At 45.2% G+C, this 19,099-nt stretch overlaps 1 protein-coding gene across 2 annotated transcripts in view; it reads right to left on the reverse strand.

Moving 5' to 3' along the window:
* Positions 1 to 13,226, reverse strand: part of F8 (coagulation factor VIII) — a 75,029-nt gene extending 61,803 nt beyond the window's left edge. The window contains exons 1-4 of one of the 2 annotated variants that reach the window (XM_073360565.1): positions 12,783 to 13,226; positions 3,840 to 3,964; positions 1,481 to 1,603; positions 548 to 760 (exon numbers count right to left, since the gene is read on the reverse strand). In XM_073360565.1, coding sequence (XP_073216666.1) covers positions 548 to 760; positions 1,481 to 1,603; positions 3,840 to 3,964; positions 12,783 to 12,943 — 622 coding nt within the window. In that variant the 5' untranslated portion in view covers positions 12,944 to 13,226. The remainder of the gene's footprint in view (positions 1 to 547; positions 761 to 1,480; positions 1,604 to 3,839; positions 3,965 to 12,782) is intronic. The other variant, XM_073360566.1, reaches the window with a different exon arrangement.
* Between the last annotated feature and the right edge of the window lie 5,873 nt (positions 13,227 to 19,099).

The raw sequence follows: 19,099 nt of genomic DNA on the forward strand, positions 1-19,099 counted from the left end.
AAAAGGATCATGCATAGAATAGGCAAGAGTATCCTAAATTTGGCTTGGTACTACACATCCTACATCATCTGTGTGTGATCTTTAAATCCATGCTGGCATGGCCCCATCTGTATTTGGTCTTCCAAAATCAATTTATCTGTGTGAAAAAATACCTAGACTTACATTGAATAATCATGGCATAGGTGAAAGCATCTAAAAAGGTGGACAAACATTCACACCCTGAGACCATTGCCTCAGTAACTGCTTAGGAATCTCTGGGAAATACAAGAAATTCTTTGAGGGAAACAGATGACCAAGTTATTTCCAGCATGGCACTCGAAAATGTGTTAACTTTCTGGATTGGGAATGGATAAAGGCACCCTTTGGAAAATGTGTCAACCAGAAAATCTGTATGTCCACAACAGATGCTGTTTCTCCCAGGGGTCCTGCCTTTGCTTCATACCCAATTTAAGGAAGATTCCAGTTTTCTTTTCAGTCATGACCAAATACTAAACGGTTGATTGGATTAAATCACCCACTTACTTTTCCGATTCCCCATGCCCCTCACCTGGCCTGCAGACAAGCAGGGCTCCGATCAAGCCAGAGTTGATGTCCTTCACGCTGTCAGTGTAAGAGAAGTAGGAGTAGGTCAGACATGACGCGTCAGACTCTGTTGGTCCTTGGTCTTCTAGGATTTCCCAAACATATGTGTGGGTCTTACCAGGATCCACCTCGTCATCTTCTTTCTCAGCCTGGCTGGTTTCATCCTTATACCCTGCCCCTAAAGCCAAAAGAGCAGCCCACTCATCACTGATGACCTCATCTCCACTGCACCAATGACCTGTCACCACACAACTGCCCTTTGTTTTATTATTATCATTCTTAAAAACAGTCTGGGCAGCCCGCAGCTCATCTCATTCTCTGTGCCTCTCTCCAGATTCATGAAGCTGGTTACTATCTGATACCTCTGTCTGACAGCTAGTTTTAGTGCAAACAGAAGATCAGTGTTAAATAGCCAAGTAATGGGTTAGTTCATTATCTGAATACTTGTTTAGTTTAAACCAGCTTGTTACTGGATGGACAGTTTCTGTTTGACATTTACTGATTTCAAACTGGTGCACTAGAAATCCTGTGATAATTTCCCTTAACCATCCAATCACCTATCCATATATCTACCCAACCCACCTGCCTATGGTCCTAATCACCGTGGTCTCTGAACACCCACCAGAAGTTAAAAATATGGCAATGCTCTCTCTCTTTCCCTCTTCCCTGCCACCAGGAATCTGGCTGGGTGGTAAGGTGGGGTTTTGTTGTTGTTTGTTTTTAATGCACCCATGAGAATGAGGTTTATGATGGGAAAACCTGGGCAAAGAGGTTGCTTTTCCATTTAGCTCTGAATGCAGCACAATATTCTTCTGCTCCCTGCTCCCACATCTCTGCCCTCCTGCAAACAAGCACTGTGACAGCTGTTACAGAGCCAGAGATAAGAGGACAGACCTACCCTCTGATGCTTTCCAGTATGTCACACCCACAGCATGGAGGCTGAAAGGGCGGGAAGCCAGATTCTTAAAGGTAACAACGACCATGTCATAGACTTCGGCTCGGATGGTGGGGCCCAGGAGACCTGAAAGAGCAAGAACAGTGCAGGGTAAGTGCTGTATACACAAGCAGCTGAGCTAAAAACAGAGACACAAGGGGAGTAGATCATATCCTGGAGAGGGACCATAGAGGCCCAGGAGTGTGTGGTACTTGATAACTGGAGAAATAGCCAGAGGTGTGGGGGCATCACGCTGGGAGGCCTAGAAACTTAGGACTGGAGAAGGGACCGCTTGAATCAACAAGTCCAGTCCCTACTATCACATGCAACCCGTCATAATCTTATCATGGAGGCATCATGGAGTCATCAGAGCTCTCCAGACGGAATTGAACAGGCTACCCTCCTGCAGCCTCCGGTTCTGTACGTTGTTTGGATGGACATTCTGTGTAGTGTGTGGGTACTGGGTGGATGGTGGCCTGAGCTATGCAGGAGGTCAGACTAGATGATCTGGTAGTCCCTTCTGGTCTTGGACTCTATGATGCTACTACAATGGCGTAATGTGCTGTTGAAGCAAAGCCAGGCAATCCCGGCTAGTACTCATGAGTCTATGAATGAACATGCCATGAGCAGAATGTGAGTTACTCTGCAGGTCCCAAGCCAAACTGTCCCAACAGGCAGCGGTCAGTTAGGATGATGTGGTATAAATCTTCCCTAGTTACTAAGGTGGTGTGCGGGGAGGACACTGGCAGGAAGCCATGTGCAGCCTTCCAGAGCCAGAGCACATGTCACAGCATCCTGAGGTGTTTATGGAGACTGGAGAAATTAAAAGCAAATTCAGGGTGATCCTTGTGGCTCTGAGAGGGAATTGAAGGAGTTGTGCCCTTAAAAAGCATATAAAGCTCAGACGCAGGGTAAAATTTTCAAAAGCACCTGACTTAGGAGCCTAAGTCCCATAGACTTGCAATCAGACTTAGGGTCTATCTACACTGCAATTGGATGTGTGATTGCAGCATGTGTAGACATACCTGAGCTAGCTGTAATCGAGCCAGCTTGGATGCCAACAGCAGTGATGCTGCAGCAGTACCAACTAGTTGCCTAATACATACCCAGAGTTGCAGGATGGTTTTTACAGCCCGCACAGATGCGGCTTCAGTGCTATTGGTGTCCGAGCTAGCTAGACCAAAGCTAGTTTGGATATGCCTACCCGTACTGCAGTCGCATCTCTGATTGCAGTGTGCACAGACCCCCTAGACTCCTAAGTGCTTAACTCAGTTCTGAAAATGGGGCTGGAGCTTTTTGAAGATTTGACCCCCAAGTCCAAAGGAAACAAGATCCCACTTGTCCTCTGGAGCTAGAAAAAATTATCTGAAAATAAACATTGAAGGGTTTTTTTAAAAGAAAAAACACTCTTTAAAATAACAGCAATATCAGCACCGCTGTAAAGGGAATATAATTTAGCAATATGCTTGTAGAGGCTTCAATTTATTGAGCACTTTTAATAACCTTAGAGGCTACATGTCACTGACTTCAACCTATACTGTGTCAAAAAAGACCCCAAAAGACTTCAGCAAGATAAGAGGGAGACAAAGTGGGTGATCAACACAGTTATAGTAACACTGCACCCAGCGAGACATGGCATGTGAATAGATTTCTTGCCAAGCTTGTCCATCATGCTAAGGATGAGCAAAAACCAGATCAGTTGGAGAGGAAGAAATGCATTCTTCAACTAAGAAATAAACATCTTAAGGTTTAAAATAATTGTTTCTTTTTAAGCAACTGAAAGTTGTGATAGTTCAGAAATGTTACTATACAGGAATAAAACAGTATAAATGTTGACTTGGACCAAGGAAAATTGAGTTGAGAAGATACTGCATCTCCTTGTACCAGGTTTGTGTTGTTCAGATGGTAGCTTGGTTCCCTGGGTAATTTCTTCCCCATTGCCTCATCACGGGAACTTGCCGGTTCGTTGCAAAACTAATGCTGCAGTGCATTGCAAGTCATTACTATATTTTGCAACAGAGATGGTTGCATTTTGATGGTGTGTGAAGTGATCGCTATGTATAATTTGTAAGGGGCTTCGGGAGTCTTTGGGATGAAAGGTGATCTATCTATCTATCTATCTATCTATCTATCTATCTATCTATCTATCTATCTATCTATCTTCATCATTGTAGTATATGATATAGTATATCCCCAGTTAAAACTATATCTGTCTAGGTTCCTGTACCACTCTCCTCACCATACAATCTAGTATAAATAAAGACCATTAGATGTATTTCAAGCTATTGATCATTAGACTATAGATAACAATCATTCTCTTTACCCATCCAGGCTGGTTTGGGTTTAGTTTGCGTGAACGAGGAATCAGTATATTCCACAAACACCGCCTTCTTGTACCGAGTGGAAATGCCAGACATAGGTGACTTTTGACCTTGGACCCCTGAATCTCTGCATTAAAGAAGGAAAAAATTAGCACTGGTTGTACAGATCCATCTATAAGGTGTTTATAAATACCCCTTTCCTCCCTCATCCCCAAAATATCACACCCTTGTGTCGGTTCTAGTCAATACCTGCCCTAATACATGTATGAAAAGATCTTCTGTACTTTCCACAGTATGCATCCGATGAAGTGAGCTGTAGCTCACAAAAGCTTACGCTCAAATAAATTGGTTAGTCTCTAAGGTGCCACAAGTACTCCTTTTCTTTTTGCGAATACAGACTAACACGGCTGTTACTCTGAAACCTAATACACCCTGTAAATTTCCTAATACCCGCTGCATGAGTTTTTAAACTGTTATTACTAAGTTATCTGTAATAACATAACATGATGTGTCATTCTGGATTAAGATGCATCATAATGAGACTTCTTACCACTTTATACAATACACACATGCTGACAAGATCCACTGATGAGTATGATTGATCGATTGATTGTGAACATGTGAATCTATCTATCTGAGGTGGTAAGAGTTTGATAAGAAACATATCCTCTATATGGTCCATTATCCTGCATAATACAAGGACCCAATTTCCTCAGACATTTATGTTTACCTCTTTTCAACTGCAGGCACATCAGATATACTGTACCAGCTCAGAGCACCTAGCCCATCTAATCTAGCACCCTTTTATCTGTAGGAGCCAGTCTCTCCTGCTTTACAGAAAAGTAAAGTTCATAATGCACCTGCTCAGCTATGGAATGCTTTTCATAAGTACCTTATTCATCCAAAGAGAAAGAACCTCACAATGACTGACATGTGGATTAAAATCATAGATTTCCTTCATGCATTAGACTATAGGGTTGTGGGGACAGAGCCCTTGTCTTCCTATGTTTGTACAGTGCCATGAGTTTGACTGGGAATTTACCACTGGGTTATAATTAGGGTTGGAAGGATTAGATTTTTATCTGTAAATGTCAGTAAATGTCAATGTCAACGTACTCACACAAACCAACACCAAAATATTTCCATTGATAATAATCAAAATGTACATATAAGCAAAGTAAAAAAAATGCTGCTTGAGAACTTATTAGAGTTTCATTTAAGGCTATTTACTTTGTATATTTTGACATATGATGTTGACAATTTGTGTTCTAACGTTTATAAAGCTTTAACATTTTTTATTCTCAACATCTACCGTCATTAAATAATTATTGCCAGACTCTCACCCCATAATTTCCTGTGAAAATGTAAATAGATAAAAATAGAAAAAATGCATTAAAAATAAACATTGATATTATTTGTCAAAATTATTTTTTGAAAGATCAACTTCTTTCAAGCCTTGTTATACTGCAGCCCTTGCAAACCCCACATGCTAAGCCATGGAGCTGCAGCCCCTGTGACCAGTATATGCACAGAAACAGGTTGATTTGCAATCAGGGGCTGTCAGGCACAGAATTTTTCGTTGCCGGTTCCACAGGGTGAACTTTGCCAAAACACATATATGTGGTTGTCTGCCCTCTACTGGTTGCAAAGTGTCAGACCTTCTCATAGGGAGGTGAGCTTTGGCGAGCTTCCCAATGAGCTTGCTCAGGAGAGGGAGATTAGATGCTGAGTATTCAGATATCAAAGTCTGTTAATGATGCACGTCATTTCTGACCTGCAGCATCCTGTTATTGCAGTCTTTGACACCCCAGATAGCCATGCCCTGTGTCCAGTGCCTTGGCAGTACAGTATTCCAGCTCTCGTCCTCTCTGGCAGGGAGATCAGGATAGATTTTTGAATTTCTGCTTAGGGATTAGAGTGAGGTCCTGAAATTCATTTAATTTATACCCGAACTAGGATTTGCACCCTGGTCACTTAGCAATGAGATCTCATTGTGAGATGGAAGGCAGCTTTAATGATTTAGCACACTGACTGCACCACCTAGACCTACTATTGATTTTTTTTAAGCTGCTTAACAAACTCATTATATAGGAGAAATCCAGTAAATTTCTCAGGATAACAAAGCTTTGAATTTCTCCAGGGATTGTAGAGGATGCCTTATCAGTCTCAGCCCACAGACCATTTCCAGTAATGAATGCTCTCACTGATTGCTGCAGGGTGTTTTCTTTGGAACACAAGCCAGTTGCTATTTTTCCCCTTGAAGAAATGGAAGAGATTTCTCTCCCTTATGACTAATACTTCATTTGTAATAACATTAGCTGGCTTAATTTTTCCTAAAGGGGAAATGAAGGGGGACTGAGTGACACAGAAAACTGGCAAGGGCCAGGATTATAGACACATTCAATGAACTATACGTCTGAAAAATTTCCCCGAGCTCTACTGATGAGTGACTGTCTCCTGAATCCACAGAACAAGATAGCAGCAGTGCAAGCATCTCCATGCCACCCAGCCAATATGCCTGTAACCTGGTCTGGACAGATTGGAGAAAATTAGATGAATTTAGTCTCCACAGTTTATTCAGTCAATGGCCTCTTTACTGAACTGGCCAGTTAGTTCCAGTTATAGCTGTGATTTCTGTTGCTCCTTGACCACTGGCAATTGAGACCACCAAACTCATTTCACATTAGCCACAGTACTGTCATTAGATTGTACCATTTTGCACTCACTGGGTGATATGTCCCAGATTTGAGCTGGTACCCCAGAGATAAAAGGCTTTGGTCATTCCACTGAAATGAGTCAGATTATTTGAATCTTTATGCCAAGAAAATCTGGTTTTGGTGACAATTGAAAAAGCATTCAGCGCTGTAGGGCCTGATTCTAATCTCATGTATACTACTGTAAGACAGCAGCCACTCCACTAGGCCAAAGGAATGGCACCAGCAGGAAACTAGCATAGATTCTGGTCCTTAAATACTGTGCCCAAAGGGAGTCAGTTATGCATGGTGATGCTGCTGCTGCACACATGCTCCTTTTGCATTCCCTGCAAGCATCGTTAACAGGGCAGAATCCAGAAATTCAAAGGAGAATCCGGTTGGCTCTGGATCAGAGGTGAAGTAAGATGATTTAACTGGGAATTGGTCCTGCTTTGAGCAGGGGGTTGGACTAGATGACCTTCTGGGGTCCCTTCCAACCCTGATATTCTATGATTCTATGATTCTAAGAGTTTGGATGCCCAAGCATTTTTGCCAGGACTTCTTATCAGATCAAATCACAGTGGAATTCTTACCCTAAGAGCAGACTAAGTGAAGGCAGATAGTGCCTGGAACATTTCATCAGCATTGTTAGGCTTCCTTATCTATTAATTTCTTCAGAGTTCTGAGGCAGCCAAGGTAAACACTCTGCACTGTTGTCATACTAAAGACCTAAATTACCACCCAGTCCTCCTTTGCCAAAAGGCTTGGAGGCTGAGAAGAGATTTTCAAGGCTTTGATAGGACACACAGAGACCCTGTTCCCCACTCCACTCAACCCCAGGAAAGGGAATGCCTGTCACTCACCAGGAGTCACCAAATAGATTTAGTCTCTTGGAATGCAGGGAAGGAATTAGAAACAAGGGAAATAAGTAACAGATAAGAAGTTCTGTGTGTTTCCATTAGATGAAGTTAGTTTAGATAGCAGCAGGCTAGTGTATCTGAGCAGTTTCAGACATCAAAGTCCTTCAGGAACATAGCTGGGAGAGGACAGAGCACACCCATCTTCAGGGACCCACTCAAACCCCCAAATGGGCCATGAAAGCCACCAGTGTAATTGGTGAACACTTCCAGTCATCCTGCCTCCAGAAGGGGTAACTTCATCGGTTGCCAATCAGCACTCTCAGAAGCATAAACGAACTAGGGAAATACAACCTAGATGGAGTTACTATAAGGTGGGTGCATAACTGGTTGGAAAACCATTCCCAGAGAGTAGTTATCAGTGATCCACAGTCATGCTGGAAGGGCATAATGAGTGAGGTCCCGCAGGGATTGGTTCTGGGTCTGATTCTGTTCAATATCTTCATCAATGATTTAGATAATGGCATAGAGTCCTGCACTTAGGACAGAAGAATCCCTTGCACTGCTACATGCATTGCTACAGACTAGGGACCAAGTGACTAGGCAGCAGTTCTGCAGAAAAGGACCTAGGGGTTACAGTGGATGAGAAACTGGATATGAGTCAACAGTGTGCCCTTGTTGCCAAGAAGGCCAATGGCATTTTGGGATGTATAAGTAGAGGCATTGCCAGCAGATCGAGGGACGTGATCGTTTCCCTCTATTTGACATTGGTGAGGCCTCATCTGGAGTGCTGTGTCCAGTTTTGGGCCCCACACTACAAGAAGGATGTGGAAAAATTGAAAAAACATCCGGCGGAGAGCAACAAAAATGATTAGGGGACTGGAACACATGATTTATGAGGAGAGGCTGAGGGAACTGGGATTGTTTAGTCTAGGGAAGAGACTTGATATTCTATGATTCTATATGTGTCCCGGACCACTTCTTTCTTCACAGAGGGCTGGTCACCTCCTCCCCATGCTATGCTGCCCAGTGCAGTAGTCTGGGAGCTGACCTTGTTCGTGAAGACAGAGTCAAAAAAAGCATTGAGTACATTAGCTTTTTCCACATCCTCTGTCACTAGGTTGCGTCCCACATTCAGTTCCTTGCGTTCCTTGACTTTCTTGTTGTTGCTAACATACCTGAAGAAGCCCTTCTTGTTACTCTTAACATCTCTTGCTAGCTGCACCTCCAGGTTTGATTTGACCTTCTTGATTTCACTCCTACATTCCCGAGCAATATTTTTATACTCTTCCCTGGTCATTTGTCCAAGCTTCTACTTCTTGTAAGCTTCTTTTTTGTGTTTAAGATCAGCAAGGATTTCACTGTTAAGCCAAGCTGGTCGCCTGCCATACTTACTATTCTTTTTACACATCGGGATGGTTTGTCCCTGTAACCTCAATAAGGATTCTTTAAAATACAGCCAGCTCTCCTGGACTCCTTTCCCCCTCATGTAATTCTCCCAGGGGATACTGCCCATCAGTTCCCTGAGGGAGTCAAAGTCTGCTTTTCTGAAGTCCAGGGTCTGTATTCTGCTGCTCTCCTTTCTTCTCTGTGTCAGGATCCTGAACTCGACCATCTCATGGTCACTGCCTCCCAGGTTCCCATCCACTTTTGCTTCCCCTGCTAATTCTTCCCAGTTTATGAGCAGCAGGTCAAGAAGAGCTCTTCCCCTAGTTGGTTCCTCCAGCACTTGCACCAGGAAATTGTCCCCTACATTTTCCAAAAACTTCCTGGAGTGTCTGTGCACCGCTGTATTGCTCTGCCAGCAGATATCAGGGTGATTGAAGTCTCCCATGAGAACCAGGGCCTGCGATCTAGTAACTTCCATTAGTTGCCAAAAGAAAGCCTCGTTCACCTCATCCCCCTGGTCTGGTGGTCTATAGCTGACTCCCGCCATGACATCACCCTTGTTGCTCACACTTCTAAACTTAATCCAGAGACTCTCAGGTTTTTCTGCAGTTTCTTACCGGAGCTCTGAACAGTCATACTGCTCCCTTACATACAATGCAACTCCCCCACCTTTTCTGCCCTGCCTGTCCTTCCTGAACAGCTTATATCCATCCATGACAGTACTCCAGTCATGTGAGTTATCCCACCAAGTCTCTGTTATTCCAATCACATCATAATTCCTTGACTGTGCCAGGACTTCCAGTTCTCCCTGCTTGTTTCCCAGGCTTCGTGCATTTGTGTATAGGCACTTGAGATATCTCGCTGATCGTCCCTCTTTCTCAGTATGAGGCAGGAGCCCTCCCCTCTCACGCGCTCCTGCTAGTGCTTTCTCCCGGTATCCCACTTCCCCACTTACCTCAGGGCTTTGGTCTCCTTCCCCCGGTGAACATAGTTTAAAGCCCTCCTCACTAGGTTAACCAGCCTGCTTGTGAAGATGCTCTTCCCTCTCTTCATTAGGTGGAGCTCGTCTCTGCCTAGCACTCCTCCTTCTTGGAACACCATCCCATGGTCAAAGAATCCAAAGCCTTCTCTCCAGCACCACCTGTGTAGCCATTCATTGACTTCCATGATTCAATGGTCTCTACCCAGGCCTTTTCCTTCCACAGGGAGGATGGACGAGAAGACCACTTGCACCTCAAACTCCTTTATCCTTCTTCCCAGAACCACATAGTCTGCAGTGATCCACTCAAGGTCATTCTTGGCAGTATCGTTGGTGCCCACGTGGAGAAGCAGGAAGGAGTAGCGATCCGAGGGCTTGATGAGTCTCGGCAGTCTTTCTGTCACATCATGAATCCTAGCTCCTGGCAAGCAGCAGACTTCTCGGTTTTCCCGGTCGGGGCAGCAGGTAGATGACTCAGTCCCCCTGAGGGGAAAGGGGAAATGACTGCCTAGAAAGGAGTACTGCGGAAAGGGATCTGGGGGTCAAAGTGGATCACAAGCTAAATATGAGTCAACAGTGTAACGCTGTTGCAAAAAAAAAAACAAACATCATTCAGTGATTTATTAGCAATATTGTAAGCAAGACATGAGAAGTAATTCTTTCATGCTACTTCACGCTGATTAGGCCTCAACTGGAATATTGTGTCCAGTTCTGGGTGCCACATTTTAGGAAAGATGTGGACAAATTGGAGAAAGTCCAGAGAAGAGCAACAAAAATTGATTAAAGTTCTAGAAAACATGACCTATGAGGGAAGTTTGAAAGTTTGAAGTTTGGGTTTGTTTAGTATGGAGAAGAGAAGACTGAGAGGGGACATGATAACAGTTTTCAAGTACATAAAAGGTTGTCACAAGGAGGAGGGAGAAAAATTGTTGTAGTTAACTTCTGAGGATAGGACAAAAAGCAATAGTCTTATATTGCAGCAAGGACCCAATTTAAAAGAAACTGTGCAAACAGCTTGAAAGCATATTGACCCACAGTTTGGGTCAGCCGCAGAGTTCGGACCTTTAGCTCCTTGGCACAGACCTCTGCTACTTGAGCTAGTAGAGTAATTGACAGTAATAGCAGGCTGAGTATCTGGACCAGGCATCAGAGGGGGACGAGACACACTCTGCCAGTGGGTTTTACAGACATCTGCTGAGAGTGGAGGACTGGAGAGATTTAGGTCTCCTGGGTTCAATTCCAGGTTCTGGAGGGAGTGTGCTTTAGTGATGGGAGACTCTTCTGCCCCCTATCCTCCACACCCCCATCTGCTCCTATCTTCCTTGCCCCCACCCCTCTCTCTGCTCCTATCCAATCCAATCCCCCTCCCCTGTTCCTGTCTCCCACTACTTCTCCCCACTTTCTGGCTCCTGTAATCCCCCCTTCCTGTGTTCCCCCATTCTCCACCCCAATTCCTCATCCCTCTGCATTCAGGCCACACCCTCCTCCATGCTGCCTGGGCGCCAGCGGGGGGAACACTGAGGCAACAGGAGGCATAGCCTCCCTGCTCACAGCTGTGGTGCCTGGTACCAGGCCAACCTGGCATAGCAATTGCGGGGAGAGTCCTGCAGCCCCCAGATGCAGCATGCTCAGTCACTCTGAGGGGGATGGTGCATATGCAGTCCAGTCACACGTAGGAGTTGTGAGGGGTTGGAACATGCTCAGTGCAGATGGCATCGTCGGATAATTTAGCTGTCAAAGTCTAACAAATCTCTACAGAACATGTGAAAACTGCAATTTTTCAAAGACTTGGCCAAATTTGGACAGATTTTCCCAGGAAAAGCAAAAAGGCACATCCCTGAGTTCAGGGCAACTCCCCCGCCAAATGTCCTGTCCTGCTGCAAAGTACCTGGGTGCTAGAACTTCTCAAAAAAATTCTTACAATCAATTCATTCACATGGACAAAACAACATATTTTCCCCTAATTTCATTCTTGGAAATGGCCAAACCACTTCTGCTGAAATGTTTAAAAATATTCCACTTGAGGCAGACACCACGCATGGAAAACTTCAGCCCAAACAGTTACAGTTTGGCAAAATTATAAGCAACTGAAAACAGTTCTAATGGGAAGTGTTGGCCAACCTTACCTAAAGGTGTCACGACAATATCATTTGTAACCTTTGGGACATGGAAAGCACAGTCCACAGCTATTAACTCATCAAAAAGCAAATCAGAACCCTACTTAGGGTAGGGTGAGGGACTGGTTACTCATCTGGTACCAGCCGGAGAAGCAATTCTTATCTTATCATACAAGGTCTCAGTCACAAATAAATTAACTAGATTTGGGATGGAAAAATGCACAGTTTTTAAAGTCATAGTTAATAATAATTACCCTACATGACCGCAACCTAAAACTCCAACATCAAAGCAGTTCTCGCTGGCTACATGTGCAGAATTAACCCATATGTCTAATCACACTGTGTGTGTGCCTGGATGAATGTATGTGTATGTCTGAGTGAGTGCGAGAGTGAGTTTGTGGGCCTGATTCTCCCTGCCTTGAACCATGTCCAATGATTTACACCTGTGAAAGTGGAGTGCAAAGCAAGTGTGAGGATTCTAGTAAATCAAAATTCTCCACTCACCTGCACCGCTGGGAGCATTCTACATCCACTTTGCATAGACACCAGTGATGATGTAATGTGCAAGGCATTGGGAGAATCAGATTTTGTGTGTCCACATGTATACACACATACACACAATATGATGCGCACACACAAATATGCCCTCACACACATGCACACACTCAGATTAAAACACACATGCACAGATGCACTCATGCACATTCAAACAGATATACCCCCACAAACAGATGCACACACACTCATGTACATACAGCTGCATTTACACACATATTTTATAGTTGTCATATTTCCCTGGGGGCCACCATCACCTCTGTGATGCAGGGTGCCACCTTCCTCAAAGCCAAGATGAGAGCTCCCTACGGACATCACATGACAGTCGGAACATTTACAGTACAAATGGCCTTACCCAGCTGGTGCCTGCAGCACAGAGAGCAGGCTGCTGTGCACATAGTCCCAGTACGTCTCCACAGCACCAATGTAGTATCTTCTGGTGATTCCAAAGCTCTCCTGAAAGAAACAACCCAGCAGAAAGCAGCACAGGACTCCTCCCGGCATGGTGCCCCTCATACTGGAGAGGCAGAAGAGTTTCTGATTAAAAAAATAAATTTCTGACAAGAAAAAGATTTATCTTCCATCCAGCAGCTTTAATCCACAGGAAAAAATGAGGGGAAACCGGCACCCACTGGCTCAGTCAAACCTCTGGAAAGGTTTCTGAGGACATCAGGAGACGGAGTCATTGTGACCGGAGCAGTGCAGAGGGGAACATGCGTAAGTGACGGGATCTCCCTTCTGGGTAGTAGCAACAGGATGAGAGGAAAAAACAAAGGGAAAAGGGAGGCCAAGCAAAGCTTAAACTTTTCCTGGTCTGCAGCACTCCAGGTGCAGGGTGTTTATTTGTATTCGGAGGCATCCACTGAGTCAAAATCTTGGAGTGAGTTGTGAAAGGGAGGGGTTTGTTGGCCAGGGGAATTTAGGTGTGGTCTCTGCCTACTCTCTCAGCTGCAAAGGAAAAAAGCAAGGCTTGGGTCAAGTTCAGTCTCTCACAGTCCATAGAGAGCAAGGTGCTTTACTCTCTCATAGCAATAAGCAGCCAGGATGCAGAGACTAGCCTGAGCTGCAAAATTATGATTCCATCTAGATATGAAAACTGTTCAAATCCAGGGCTTGGTCCAGCCCATTATAGATTCAGGGTCCAAGAAGGAAATTTGGACTCAAAGCCAAGTTCTGGTTCTGCAGCCTCTGAAAGTTCATGAAGTGCAGATTCCGGGGACAGTGTATTCCCAACATTGCTCTTATGGTATTGATACATATGGCTTATTGCAGATAGGCAGGGCTGTCTAGCTCTAGTGATCAACATAGCCTCACATGCTGACATCATACAGTGTAACCACTTGCTGACATCATATAGCGTAACCACAATAAAGATGGACCCAAAGCAAAGCTCCAGATCCAAACACTTCCAGACTAGTCATTGCCATCAGATGACTGTTGAGTAGCTTATACACAACAGTTACAGGTCTCTCCTTCCAACAACTGCTGTTCCAATAGGGAAGCAAAACAATGAATGGGCCATGGAGACCAACCCCACTGCTTATCGGGGAAATCCTTTGTTCATGGCGACAGCTACCACCAGTGTGTGAGGGAGTGGGTGAAAGTTGGGGTATCTAAAATCCCAGATCATCTGTGACTTTTGATGACTGAAGCTTGTTTGATTCTCAGCGATCCCACACCAGTTTGATCCAATGCCTTGCCTCAGTCTTTAATGAGGATCTTAGGGATAATGGTAGCATGACAAATGGGAATGGGACGACTGGAGGTAGATATTACCATATCTGAGGTAAAAGCGAAACTCGAACAGCTTAATGGGACTAAATCGGGGAGCCCAGATAATCTTCATCCAAGAATATTAAAGGAATTGGCACATGAAATTGCAAGCCCATTCGCAAGAATTTTTAATGAATCTGTAAACTCAGGCATTGTACCATTTCACCAGAGAATTGCTAACATTGTTCCTATTTTTAAGAAAGGGGGAAAAAAGTGATCCAGGTAACTACAGGCCTGTTAGTTTGGCAACTGTAGTATGCGAGGTCTTGGAAAAAATGTTGAAGGAGAAAGTAGTTAAGGACATTGAGGTCAATGGTAAATGGCACAAAATACAACATGGTTTTACAAAAGGTAGATCGTGCCAAACCAACCTGATCTCCTTCTTTGAGAAAGTAACAGATTTTTTTAGACAAAGGAAATGCAGTGGATCTCATTTACCTAGATTTCAGTAAGGCATTTGATACGGTGGCCACCTGGGGAGTTAAATTGGAAAAGATGGGGATCAATATGAAAATTGAAAGGTGGATAAGGAATTGGTTAACAGGGAGACTACAGCAGGTCCTACTGAAAGGTGAACTGTCAGGCTGGAGGGAGGTTACCAGTGGAGTTCCTCAGGGATTGGTTTTGGGACCAATCTTATTTAATCTTTTTATTACTGACCTTGGCACAAAAAGTGGGAGTGTGCTAATAAAGTTTGCGGATGATACAAAGCTGGGAGGTATTGCCAATTTAGAGAAGGACCGGGATATCCTACAGGAGGATCTGGATGACCTTGTAAACTGGAGTAATAGTAAAAGGATGAAATTTAATAGTGAGAAGTGTAAGGTCATGCATTTAGGGATTAATAACAAGAATTTTAGTTATAAGCTGGGGACGCATCAATTAGAAGTAACAAAGGAGGAGAAGGACCTCGGAGTATTGGTTGATCACAGGATGACTATGAGCCGGCAATGTGATATGGCCGTGAAAAAAACTAATGCCGTCTTGGGATGCATCAGGCGAGGTATTTCCAGTAGAGATAAGGAGGTGTTAGTACCGTTATACAAGGCACTGGTGAGACCTCACCTGGAATACTGTGTGCAGTTCTGGTCTCCCATGTTTAAGAAGGACGAATTCAAACTGGAACAGGTACAGAGAAGGGTACTCGGATGATCCGAGGAATGGAAAACCTGTCTTATGAAAGGAGACTCAAGGAGCTTGGCTTGTTTAGCCTAACTAAAAGAAGGTTGAGGGGGAGATATGATTGCTCTCTATAAATATATCAGAGGGATAAATACCAGAGGGAGAGGAATTATTTAAGCTCAGTACCAATGTGGACACAAGAACAAATGGATATAAACTGGCCATCGGGAAGTTTAGACTTCAAATTCGATGAAGGTTTCTAACCATCAGAGGAGTGAAGTTCTGGAATAGCCTTTGAAGGGAAGCAGTGGGGGCAAGAGACCTATCTGGCTTCAAGATTAAACTCGGTAAGTTTATGGAGGAGATGGTATGATGGGATAACATGATATTGGCAATTAATTGATCTTTAACTATTCATGGTAAATAGGCCCAATGGCCTGTGATGGGATGTTAGATGGGGTGGGATCTGAGTTACTACAGAGAATTCTTTCCTGGGTATCTGGTTGGTAAAACTTGCCCACATGCTCAGGGTTCAGCTGATCGCCATATTTGGGGTCGGGAAGGAATTTTCCTCCAGGGCAGATTGGAAGAGGCCCTGGGGTTTTTTCTCTTTCCTCTGCAGCATGGGGCACGTGTCACTTGCTGGAGGATTCTCTGCACCTTGAAATCTTTAAACCACGATTTGAGGACTTCAATAGCTCAGACATAGGTGAGAGGTTTATTGCAGGAATGGGTGGGTGAGACTCTCTGGCCTGCACTATGCAGGAGGTCAGACTAGATGATCATAATGGTCCCTTCTGACCTTAATATCTATGAGTCTATGAGCCTATGAGAAGTTTAACCTTGATACCTCCTGATGCCAAGGTGTGTGTGTGCCGGAGCACATGTGCCAAGATCTGGGTATCAACTCTGTCTGGCAATATCCTGAATAAAAATCGCTTCCCAGTACAATGTGCTTTGTTTATGCCTGATAATAGTGAGCCCGGTCCTGAAGACAACAGGAGTTTTGCTTTTTGTGGGAGCAGGACCAGGCCCTACACAGAGGGTTATACATACTAATACAAGGCTAATCAAACTTCACGTTTTTGGGCATCAGCTAATCACCATAAAGGACATTTCTGTCCATGGAATAAGGCTGCACTATTGAGTAAGTACACTCTGGATTTATTTTCCACTTTCCTCTGGAGCATTAGTCAGGTTGGATGCTGGTCTACATAGTCTGAACTGCTATAGCAGGGGTGGCCAACCTGTGGCTCCAGAGCCACATGCGGCTCTGCAGAAGTTAATATGCGGTTCCTTGTATAGGTTCCGACTCCAGGGCTGGAGCTACAGGGGCCAACTTTCCAATGTGCCAGGGGGGTGCTCACTGCTCAACCCCTGGCTCTGCCACAGGCTCTGCCCCCACACCACCCCTTCCTGCCCCTTCTCCTGAGCCTGCTATGCCCTTGCTCTTCCCCTTCCAAGCCTCCAGCACCCCACAAAACAGCTGATTGGAAGGTACGGGGAGGGAGGTGGAGGTGCTGATCGGTGGGGCTGCCAGTGGGCACTGGGAGCAGGAGGAGGGGAGCTGATGGGGGGCTGCTGACGTATTACTGTGGCTCTTTGGCAATGTACATTGGTAAATTCTGGCTCCTTCTCAGGCTCAGGTTGGCCACCCCTGTGCTATGGACTATCCTACATACCAACATGGGCAAAAATCACGTGGATTAGCCTCACACCACATCCACCCCAATTACAGGCTCAAGGGAAATCCCTTTTCTGGGTGTTACAGAGGACCACAAGACGATCCACAAATGTCTCCTACATGTATGCCACACAGTCATCTACCCCTCTTTAAACACTTCCATTCCACCACACACTTTCTTTAAAATCACCCCCAATGGGGAATCCATTATGAACACACCCACTTGGCTGGACCCAAATGGAGTGACAGAATGAAAGAGAGTTGGAAACACCCCATGCCACAATGCCTAGTGACCTTCTGCATGGCAAAAGCAAACAACTTTCCTCTCTCTGAGTCTAGGAGAGCAGCTCATAAATGATTCACCAAAATGTTTTATGCAAATCTTTCACTATTTTTAAGTTCACATTTTTCTTTCTCGTTTTTAAGGACCAGAAAATTCTCCCCCCACTCTGAGTTCATTGATTTTTTTCTCTCTGTAAACAAATAATAAAAAGGCAGGAAGATGAGGAGTGAGGGTCCTGCCTTGCTTTGTCCTCTGCTATGCAAATGAGGTGATGCGGGAAATGCTCCATGAGTCATTCCTAGGAAGCCTCTTCTCTGAAGTAATGCACGTGCAAGGTGAACAACTCCTTGGCTGCTCCTTGAGGCACCTAAGGGAGTGGGGGGACTGCAGGGAAGAGGCCAGTGCACCTTGACTACTCAGCTGAACCCCAGTTAGGCTTAAGAGAGGCCACCCGGGACCTAGAGGGAAGGAGCTCGGGTCATGGTTACTGGAACAATTTTGATATTGTGAGTGCTGAGAACCATTGAACCAAAATGGGTGCTGGAACAATTTTGATAGTGCGGGTACTAAGAACCATTGAACCAAACTGTAAACCCTGTATATAATGGAAACCACTTCAAGCCAGGGGTGCTGCAGCACCCCCCGCATCCCTCGTTCCAGCATCTATTGCTGGGGTGAGTCAGAGCATGAGAGGAACCAGAAGGAGGAGGTGTCTGAGACTCAGAGACAGGATGCAGCAAGGAAGAGCTGGCAGCAGTTGCTTGGAAGAAAGCAGTAGGAGACCCAGTAGAGAGAGCTGAGTTCCCACAAGAGCTGGAACGGGAGTATTGGTGAGAACTGGCCACAGCTGGGGGAGCTGATGAGCAGCCCCCAGGAAAAGGGGAAGAGCCATCTTGGTCAAGGGAAGCCAAGCCTGGAAGCAAGAGGATGGCTGCTGAAGGGTGGATCCCTGAGCCAGGGTAGGATGCACAGGCAAGGAGGTGTGGGGAGGGGAATGCTGTGGGGAGCCCTCTTGCAGGAGACCTGACTTGGGGACTGTGTAGTAAAGGAGTTGTGAGACTGATCCCTCAGGCAGGGAAGCCTTGAGAGTGGGGCCCTGCATGAGGAGGAAAAGGACCTGGGAACACAATGCTGCAATTGACTCTTGGGTAGGTGACGTCAGGTGATCTCCCCAGAGAGGGGAATGGAAAACCTGTTGCATCTTGGTATGTTTATGATGGGAATTGGAGAATGGTTTTACTACAAGGGTTTTTGGGAATCACTGCTCTGGTGTAGTTGAATAAATTAAGGCCGGAGGCGGGCTTTGTGTCAGACACTGAAAGATATGGTCCATTTGTGGGTGGAAGAAAGGGGAAACTGAGGCAGGTCTATCTGTTGTGCTGCAGCCTGACACTGGAGGGTGCCCCACAAGGGGCTAGCCTGCCACAGGGGGAATTTGTATTCACAAAGGCACAACAGATTTAATCAAGACAGATCTCTGCTTTCTTCTCCCTCAAAGAAAGACATCTCATTGTCCTCTAATGATCACCAGTGCTACAGGCTCAGTTCTGAACAATGCCACACACAGAAGCCAGGCTGGGAATCTCTGGCGAGCAGTGTGGGGTGGAGCTGACCTCTCCTGTGCTGTTCCTCTGAGGGCCACCGAGCTTGTCCTCCATGACAGGAGTACAGGCTCTTCCTGGACTGGAGCCCAGTTGTGGGGTACACTGGCTCACACTTACGCACTCCATGTCCTGGCAATGGCATCGAGGTGCACACAATGTCCCCATTGGATAGGTCCAACACTCAGGGCTCACTTACCACCCACCTC

Source organism: Lepidochelys kempii, chromosome 9 (genome assembly GCF_965140265.1).
Source record: "Lepidochelys kempii isolate rLepKem1 chromosome 9, rLepKem1.hap2, whole genome shotgun sequence".
Classification (NCBI taxonomy): Eukaryota; Metazoa; Chordata; order Testudines; family Cheloniidae; genus Lepidochelys; species Lepidochelys kempii.